General features: G+C 43.5%; 1 protein-coding gene across 1 annotated transcript; it reads left to right on the top strand.

Annotated features, from left to right (window-relative positions):
• On the top strand, positions 1–9,394 carry LOC309328495 (keratin, type I cytoskeletal 12-like; the record flags this gene model as incomplete). Its single annotated transcript, XM_081838497.1, has 8 exons — positions 1–369; positions 1,741–1,823; positions 2,872–3,028; positions 4,619–4,780; positions 5,525–5,650; positions 6,319–6,536; positions 7,494–7,819; positions 8,481–9,394. The coding sequence occupies 8 exons, from the start codon at positions 1–3 to the stop codon at positions 8,582–8,584; spliced, it is 1,545 nt and encodes a 514-aa protein (XP_081694623.1). The 3' UTR covers positions 8,585–9,394.
• Between the last annotated feature and the right edge of the window lie 497 nt (positions 9,395–9,891).

Raw genomic sequence — 9,891 nt, 5'->3', positions numbered from 1 at the left:
ATGTGCGGTGTGAATGGGATGTCTGAGAGCAGAGGGAGATGGGGTTCTGGTGGCATGTCATGTGGTGCTGGTGGGTCCTGGGGCTCAAGTGCTGGGTGGGGCGCCATTGGAGGTGGGTCGGCCGGGGGCTTTAACGGCTTCGGGGGCAGCGAGGGTGGACTCCTTTCCGGCGGCGAGAAGCAGACGATGCAAAATCTCAACGACCGCTTGGCAGCCTATCTGAACAACGTCCAAGCGCTGGAGGAGGCGAACAGTGACCTGGAGAGGAAGATTGCAGAATGGTACGAGAAGTTTGGAGGAAGCACCAGAGGCGGAGAGCAACGGGATTACAGCAAGTATTACGCAGTCATCGATGACCTTAGGGCGCAGGTATGGAAAGAAACAAGCCACGCAGATATGTCGCAGGGCTTTGTTTGCTGCATTGGTTCAATTCACAAGGCTTTTACAGTCCTACCTTGGAAGTCAAACGGAATCCGTTCCAGAAGTCTGTTTGATTCCCAAAACGTTTGGAAGCCAAAGTGCAGCTTCTGATTGGCTGCAGGAAGTTTGCAAACCGGAACGGTCACTTGCGGGTTTGCGGCGTTCGGGAGCCAATATAATAATAATAATAATAATAATAATAATAATAATAATAATGTCTTTAATACGGTCAATGACCAGAAAGTGGGAGCCAATATGTTCGAGAACTAAGTTGTTCAAAAACCAAGGTACGGCTGTATTTATGGTGCAAATTTGCAGGTGGAGGGGGGCAGGAGAGAGTTAATGGGGCCAGAGGGACTGCTGAGGTCCCTTAATGGTCAACAAGCCAAGTTGCCAGACACATCTATTAGGGAAATTACAGGTGAATGGCACTTAATGACTGGAAATAGCTGGAGACACTGGAACATAGGAAGGTGCCTTACACTTAGCCAAGCTACTCATCCAACTATGTCAGTGTTGCCTACACTGAGTTACAGTGACTGTCCATGATTTCAGAGAGGCTCCTCTCCTAGTCTGTTCTGGAGATGCCAGGGATTGAATTTGCATGCAAAGCAGATGCTCTATCATTGAGTTACGGCCCTTTCTCAGAGACACCCCTGGAAGGTGAGATCCATTTTGACAAAGGGCATACTTTTATTCCCCCAACCCTCACATTATTATCAATTGAGTTTATATACTGCCCTATACCCAGGGTGGTTCACAGAAATGTTGTAACCTTTCCTGACAGAGGAGTAGCTCTGGCTCCCCAGTCATTTATTGCTGAAATATTAATTTTATTTACCTACTTTTCTTTGGGGTTTTTTTGTTAGTATTCTTCCATTCTAATAAAAAAAAAACTCCTTGAACTTATTGGATGCTTAGTTTTAGACAAAATCTATCCTAACTATATAAAAGAGAAGAAAGAAATGATGTCGTTTTAAAACCATATATCTCTCATCTGTCTATTTAATACTATATATTCCCCTCATTAATTAAGTAGACTTGTCTTGACTTCCCACAACAAAAGGAGACAGTTAAGATATATAACATAATTCATAATCCGTCCTATTCTTAATGGTGCTAAATAATAATTCCTGTACAAATTAAAATTGGGTAGAAATTTCCAACAGCGCTGTAGTTTATTTCTTTTGGGGAAGCCATGACTACTTAAAGTGGTATCATAGTGCTTTAAATGTGTGTGAATGAGTTGGGAGAGGAACTTACTACATGTCCGAATCCAACATTTAATTATATATTAATTATTGATTCTTTCTTTTGCAGATAATTGCTGCAATTACAGACAATGGCAGCCTCATTTTGCAGGTTGACAATGCTAGGCTGGCTGCTGCTGACTTCAAGCTCAAGTAAGTGGGACAAAATGGGCATCTGCTCCACATCCTGGTGGAGATGTTTGCTGAATCATTCATGTAGAGCAGAAAAACCAGCCTACTGTGAGATCTCCAGCATGCATATCCCATGAGGTGTAAATGCAGTACATTTACTGTATGCTTGGCTGGAACAAATTCATACCCACCAGCCAATGAATTGCATTTGTGTGCTCCAGCACAGCCCCAACCATGTCTACTCAGAAGTACGTCCCATGGAGTTCAGTGGGGCTTACTCCCGAGGGTTATAGGCTGCAGTCCTAATTTCACATCATAAATTTAGCTGAGTGCTTAGCTAATTCCAGGTTTGGTTCATATGTGTGACAAAACCACCACTGATAACCACACCTTCTTTAAAACTTGATATGCAAGCACATAGCCCCAACATAAAGCTGTGGGTTAAACCACAGAGCCTAGGACTTGCCGATCAGAAGGTCAGCGGTTTGAATCCCTGCAATGGGGTGAGCTCCCGTTGCTTGGTCCCTGCTCCTGCCAACCTAGCAGTTCTAAAGCACATCAAAGTGCATGTAGATAAATAGGTACCGCTCCGGCGGGAAGGTAAACGGCATTTCCGTGTGCTGCTCTGGTTCACCAGAAGCGGCTTGGTCATGCTGGCCACATGACCCGGAAGCTCTATGCCGGCTCCCTCGGCCAATAAAGCGAGATGAGTGCCGCAACCCCAGAGTCAGCCACGACTGGACCTAATGGTCAGGGGTCCCTTTACTTTTAAAATAATATAGGAACTTAAGAAGAGCCTGCTGAATCAGGCCAGTGGCCCATCTAGTCCAACATCCTGTTCCCACAGTGGCCTGTGGGAAATCTGCAAGCAGGATTTGGGCACAAGAGACTTCTCTCCTCCTGTGGTTTCCAGCAACTGGTCTTCAGAAGCATTGTTGCCTCCAACCGTGAAGAAAACTGATGAAGGCATCGAAGAAAACACCCACAGAGAAGGAACATGTTTCCCTCTCTGTGTTCAGATGATTCCCACATGATCTGCTGACAACCTTTTTAATCCATTTTGCTTCAGGTATGACAATGATGTGGCTCTCCGCCAGAGTGTTGAAGCTGACACCAATGGCCTCCGTAAGGTCCTAGATGAGATAACCATGAGCAGGGGTGATCTTGAAATGCAGATTGAAAGCCTGACTGAGGAGCTTGAGTATATGAAGAAGACTCATGAAGAGGTAATGTAGGTCTCAGTAATGCCTAAAGTCAGATCTAATATGTGTGTGTTTGTGTATATTTACCATTACATATACACACACATTACATATACACACACACGTGTGCTTGCCGTGGGACTTAATAGTATTGGTTTGCATTACCCGTATAGATAATACAGAATCCGAGACCTGGGAGAGGAGAGAGTCGAAGAAGATTGGAAGAAATTCAAGATTTATTTTAAAAAATATTGTAATTTGGTTGAATGCTAAGAAAGGATGCTAGATCATAAATAATTGTGCACCACTAAATTAGTGAGAATTAAGATGATAAGTAAATTTGAGGAAAAATTATAAACCTTTTGGAGAATTTATAGATTATATTTAAATGAATTTGACATAAGAGTGTAAACAAGATGATAAATTGCTGGCAAGAATTGGCAATGATGCAAATGGGAGCGGGAGGCGCGAGGAAGTCCAAAGATGTTATGAAAAGATGTTATGATATATGTTATACTGTTTTTTATTTTTGCATTTAAGTTTGAAAAATCCAAATAAAATATTATAAAAAAAAAAAATAGATAATAGGGGAACGGGTGGTGCTGTGGTCTAAACCACAGAGCCTCTTGGGCTTGCTGATCAGAAGGTCGGCGGTTCAAATTTGCATGATGGGGTGAGCTCCTGTTGCTTTGTCCCAGCTTCTGCCAACCTAGCAGTTCAAAAGTACACCAGTGCAAGTATATAAATAGGAACCACTGCGGCGGGAAGGTAAATGGCATTATTGTGCGTTCTTGTTTCCATCACGTTGTTCCATTGTGCCAGAAGCTGGCTACATGAACCAGAAAGCTGTCTGTGGACAAACGCTGGCTCCTGTGGCCTGAAAAACGAGATGAGTGCCGCATCCCAGTCGCCTTTGACTGGACTTAACCGTCCAGGGGTCCTTTGCCTTTTCACCTTTACATAGATAATAAACAGACCAGAGCCCAAATCAAGCTTTACCTACGCAGGAGAAACTTCAGGTAAATGATGGAGCAGAATACAAAATAGTACAGGGATGCCAACTTGAATAAAATATTGTTGGGGGCCCAGGTAAGCCCCACCCCACATAATCAATCACATGACGCAGTGTACAACACAACATTTGAATGGGAATGCCCATCAGCTCTGTGAGGGCCCAGCCCCCTCAAATATTTTATTGTGGGGGCCAAGGCCCCATGGCCCCTAGGAGTTGGCTTCTATGAAATGTTAAGAGCAGGCATCACCAAACTTGGCCCTCCAGATGTTTTGGGACTACACGTCCCACCATCCCTAGCTAACAGGACCAGTGGTCAGGGATGATGGGAATTGTAGTCCCAAAACATCTGGAGGACTGAGTTTGGGGGTGCCTGGGTAAGAGGGTCCTCACACCTACACCTGCTCAATCTATTTTGGATCAGATATAGACCTCTCCGGAGTCTCGGTGGTAGAAGCAAAGTTATTGAAACCAGTTGATGTCATCTAGAAAATATTACAATTACTCAGAGATACTCCTCGTATTTTTTTAAAAAACCACACAATCTGTTTTATTTTACTGCTCTTGCAGCAAGTGTTGAAGGAACATTTTTATTGATGCAGGATATGAGCTCTGTGACTGATACCACGGCTGGAGGCATTGATGTGCAAATGAATGCCGCCCCAGGAGTTGACCTGACTGCCCTCCTCAATAAGATGAGAGGAGAATATGAAGCCCTCGCTGAGGAGAACAGGCAAGACATTGAGGCCTGGTTCAATGAACAGGTAGGTGGCGGAAATGCTCACTTTTTTATTATTTCAGTAGTTTTCATTTGGTTATCAAATTCATTCACACTCAGGGGAGGTAATAACAAGTAATAAAAAAACTCACAAGATTCTTCCGAATCTCAAGACTTCCCTCCTCCCCTCTGTGGGCTCTTTAAGGTAACTTTTTTTAACTGCATATTGTAAGTCCATCTAATTTACAATCCTTCATTGTATCCAAAGTCTCATTGCAAAGAGTTCAAGTGTTTACAGTGGTCTTTCAAATATAATATGAATTTGTCCCATTCCTCGTTGAAGCTTTGATCCTCCTGATTTCTGATTTTTCTAGTTAATCTTGCCATCTCTGCATAGTCTAGTAGTTTTATCTGCCAGTCCACCTTCGTAGACATCTTGTCATCTTCCCAGCTCTGGGCAAGCAGCATCCTTGCAGCTGTTGTAGCATACATAAACAATATTTTTAGTTCCTTCGGTATCTCTGCACCTACAATTCCTAACAAAAAGGCTTCTGTTTTTTTTAACAAAGGTTATTTTAAACATTTTTCTTCATTTAATTGTATATCATTTCCCAGAATTCCTTTATCACTTTACAATTCCAGCACATATGATAAAAGGTGCCTTCTTTTTGTCTTGCAGAAAATGCTCACTTTTGACCTCGCGGAGGACTCTTCCTTAAGCAAAATTATTCATTTGAATAAAAACCTTTGGATAACTCTCTCTCTCCCACTTTTAATCACTTTATTTCAGAGTCAAGAACTGAATAAGCAGATCAGCACCAGCGTCGAAGAGACCAGCACCAACAAGAGTGAGATTACCGAACTAAGACACACTCTGCAAAGCCTAGAAATGGAACTGCAAACCCAATTGTCTATGGTATAAGAATTCTTTCTTTTGTTCAGTTAGCATCTTTTTTTTCTTTGAGAATTTTTATTTTACAATTTTACAATTGCAAATAAACATTTCACAAACTTTAAAATATCCAGGGACTTCCCTTCTTCTCTTTCTGTAGTTCATTTTGCATATCATACTTCCCTGAATATTTTACTATAACCATTCAAATCAATTTTCCTCTATCACATCTGTCAAAAATTAATTACTCTGTTGAATTTATCTTAAGGCTGCCAGTGTTTTCAGCTGTATACAGTAATTTTCCACATATTCAATAAATGTTTTCCACTCTTCTTTCAATATATGTTCTTCTTGCTCTCTTATTTTATGTGTTGAATCTGCAAGTTCTGCAGATTCTGTCGACTTAAGTTGCCAGTCCTCTTTAGTTGGGACCTCGCTCACTTTTCATTTGGGGGCTAACAGTTAACATCTGTCTTTACTTATTACTTTATTACCTTTCTAACCCTTCTTTAAGTTTAAAACAAGAAGAGATATAGACAATATACACAGAGGGCACACATGGCCTTGTAGCATCCAGCCCTACCATTAAACATACCATGATCTTTTAAATGTGTTTGTGGGAGGGGCTATTTGTTTGTTTATGTTTTTATTATCTGTGTTCTCGTTTTATCTTTTTATTCAACTTTCATCAGAAACAATCTCTGGAGGCCACCCTGGCAGATGTAGAAGGCAGATTCTGTGGCGAACTTTCCCAGATACAAGGAGTGATAAGCAATGTGGAGGGACAAGTGGTGCAGATCAGGGAAGACATGGAAAGCCAAAACAGAGAATATGAACAGCTCCTGGATATCAAGATCCGCCTGGAGAATGAGATTGAGACTTACCGCAGTCTGCTGGATGGAGGAGACAGGTAAAAAAGGGAGGAACGTGGTAGAAGTCTGCCATTCCTAAATGTATTTGATTCTCCTTTGCCTAAGGGTCCACACATCACTTGGTTTCTCATTGCTTAACTGGACATTTCCCCGCTCGATACGCACATTCTCCAGTCAGTTTGCATAGTCTCCGAGAAACATGCCCTTTCTTTCTATTTCTGGTTCAGAAATGGGCAAATGTATTATGAGGCAGCCTGCTTGTGCTGGTTAAAAGAATTGATCACATTGGACAATAGATATAGGACTATATATACACACACAGACACACACATATATATACATATATGCATATATGCATACACACAGAGAGACACACACGGGGGGGGGCTGCTTCTGGCCAACTGCCTAATTGTACATGGTCCATAAAACAGAGCCTCCTACTGATAAGCAGAGTAGCAAGAAGACTATCTCTTTTTTTGCAGTCCAACCCTCTTTCCACCACTGCCAGCTGTTCTCCAGTCAATTGAGCAGCACAAGGGGGATTGCAGGAAGAGTAATGTCTTAAACCTTCCCTCCTCCACCCACAATTCCACAATTCTGATGGACCACCACCACCCATGCTTCTATTAAGCTTAGGAGAAAGTTTGATAGTAGCTTGGGGGGGGGGGCAAATACAGGAATTGCAGGGGAGGAAAACTTTCACCAGCTGAGGAAGGGCTACCTAACAGTGGGGGAAAGGGCTGTGAGAGAAAGAGTGTGAAGTACTTCTGCACCCAACCACCCACAATAATATTAGCACACTTATTCAATACATCCAAACTTCATTACGGTTCAGATAGATGTTGCCTTTTCTCATCTTTTTTTATCTCGATCCCACATAATATCTACAATAAAGACTTTACTGATCTTGGTACTGTCAAATGTACATTCACAGAAGCCCTCTCTTTTTTCTATAACCAAGTCTAAAGTTTCTTTGTTTTTTACTGTTCTTATAGTGATTTTGAATCTGGATCCAGAAGAACCTCTTCAGAAACTAGATCTAGAGGATCTGTAGGTTCAAGTTCCAGAGACCAGACCTCTTCCAGCTCTGGATCCAGAGCTTTTGGCAGTGGAGACTCGAGATCCACAGGATCTAGAGGGTTCGGATCTTCCGGTTCTTCAGATTCCAGATCCAGGGTCCAAGAAACTTCCAGCTTTCAGTCACAGTCCAGAGGCTCTGGGTCTGCAGACTCACAATCTAGAAGCTCAGGATCTACAGGCAGAGGATTTAGTGGTGAAAGTTCTCAGGATTCAGGATCAAGATATGGAAGCAGCAGCAGAGGTAAATACATGTTGTTCTTATTTTTCTGTTAAAAATGCACATTTCTAAAAACAATTTTATTTTGCTACTAATTTCAGAGGGTGAAATGGTGCTGATAAATTGCCTACTGGAGTACCAAAATTGAACAGAGAAAGTTGCGTATATGGCAGGCTTGTGCTGGTGAAGAAAGAATCAGTGTTAAGGAGCCACCAGCGTAATAACAACTTTACCTCAGATGGTCACCCAGTGCAGAAATTGCCCAGTGGGATGGTTGATCAGGGTTTCAGCTGCTCCCATTGGCCCTCGTCCCTCCAAGCTGCTATTTGCATGGGCTATGAATTGTGGGTCGACCCTGGGCAAATGGGATATTGATGCACAGAGTGTGTGGCACAATGACAGAGCATCTGCCTTAGATACAGAACATCCCAGATTCAATCACCTACATCTCCAAGTAGAACTGGGAAAGCAGACCGAAAACCTGGATAGTTTCTGCCAATCAATCTGGACAATACTGGATTATATGGGCCAATGGTCTGCTTCACTATAAGGCAGCTTCCTGTGTTTCTAAGTAGTACAGTCCCAGCCCCACTCCCCCACCCCATGTTTAAATAAGAGTTCCATGATCTGCTTGTTTAAAAGAATAACTGCTCTCCTAAATCCCTGCATTTCCTTTCTTGCACAGATGTACAAAAAACAAGAGTGATCAAGACAATAGTGGAAGATAGAATTGGTGATCAAGTCGTCTCGACTCACGTCCAGTCGGTTGAAGAAAAGCCAATTAAATAAGCCATCTCAGATTCTTTCAAAGCATGCCACGGCAGATGCATGCCATGAAAAAAGCTATGCCAAGGTGTCAGGAGCTTGAAGATTTCTGCCTTAAACCCACAATCCCGTCTTAGTATTGCCTTTTTTTCTCTGCTTCTGTCACCGCTGCTTCCTTGAGCATCTTTCTTCCATGCAAACCAAGACAGAAAACCATGATCTTATCGGCTAGCAGCCTGCAATAAAGATTTTCCTTCTGTAGCAAGTAAATGATAACATTGTGGTCAGGTGTCTTTATTTTAAAGCATTGTCTACATACTGCCTGTGCCAGTCTTCTCCAAACTGGTGGCTTCTAGGTGGGTAGGACTACAACTCCCATTAGCCCCGACCAGCACAGCAAGGAAGGCCCGTGGATCTCTTGGTTTCCGATCTACAAACCAGTCACGGATGGGACAACCCTCAAACAGATGACACCATCGAAGAGAGGGCTGCCCTCTGAACATCCTTCAAAACAGAGGACTACACTCAGTAAAACAATCACAGCAGCCCTGTTTCTAAGCTACTGCAGCTATGTGCATCTTAATTGACCAGCCCCACGAAGATCCTCCACATACAAGCCCCAATGATCATGAAGGGCATCTCCATGTATGTGAGGCCAGGCTGTGAATTCAAAAAACCCCTGTGCTCTTGAAGCACTTGTGGAGAAGCTGTCATTAGACCCCCAGTCACATGTTGGTGCAGGGATAGGCCAAAGGGCTGAATGTGGCCCTCTAGGCCTCTCTGCCTTTCGGGGGAGACGTGGGTGGCACTGTGGGTTAAACCACAGAGCCTAGAGCTTGCTGATCAGAAGGTTGGTGGTTTGAATCCCCACGACGGGTGAGCTCCCGCTGCTCGGTCCCTGCTCCTGCCAATTTAGCAGTTCGAAAGCACGTCAAAGTGCAAGTAGATAAATAGGTACCACTCCAGCGGGAAGGTAAACGGCGTTTCTGTGCACTGCTCTGGTTTGCCAGAAGCGGCTTAGTCATGCTGGCCACATGACCCGGAAGCTGTACGCCGGCTCCCTTGGCCATTAAAGCGAGATGAGCACCGCAACCCCAGAGTCGGCCACGACTGGACCTCTCGGGAATCCAGGCCATACTTCCTCCCTAGCCACCCCTTCTTTCCCCAAACTACACCCCTCATCCACCCTGTTTCATACCCTCGACGGCTGTGTTTTCCCATCTGGAATATGTTCTAATAATTCCTCTTGATTTCCTGGACAGAGAATGTGTGCAGAAACTTGCTCCACCCACTTTTGCCTCTGGCCCTGCCCAGCACTGACTTGTGGCCCC

Source organism: Podarcis erhardii, assembly GCF_964252035.2.
Source record: "Podarcis erhardii genome assembly, chromosome: 13".
In the NCBI taxonomy this organism is placed as follows: Eukaryota; Metazoa; Chordata; class Lepidosauria; order Squamata; family Lacertidae; genus Podarcis; species Podarcis erhardii.
The sequence above is the reverse complement of the archived record's forward strand: the minus strand, read 5'-3'. Positions and strand labels throughout refer to the sequence as shown.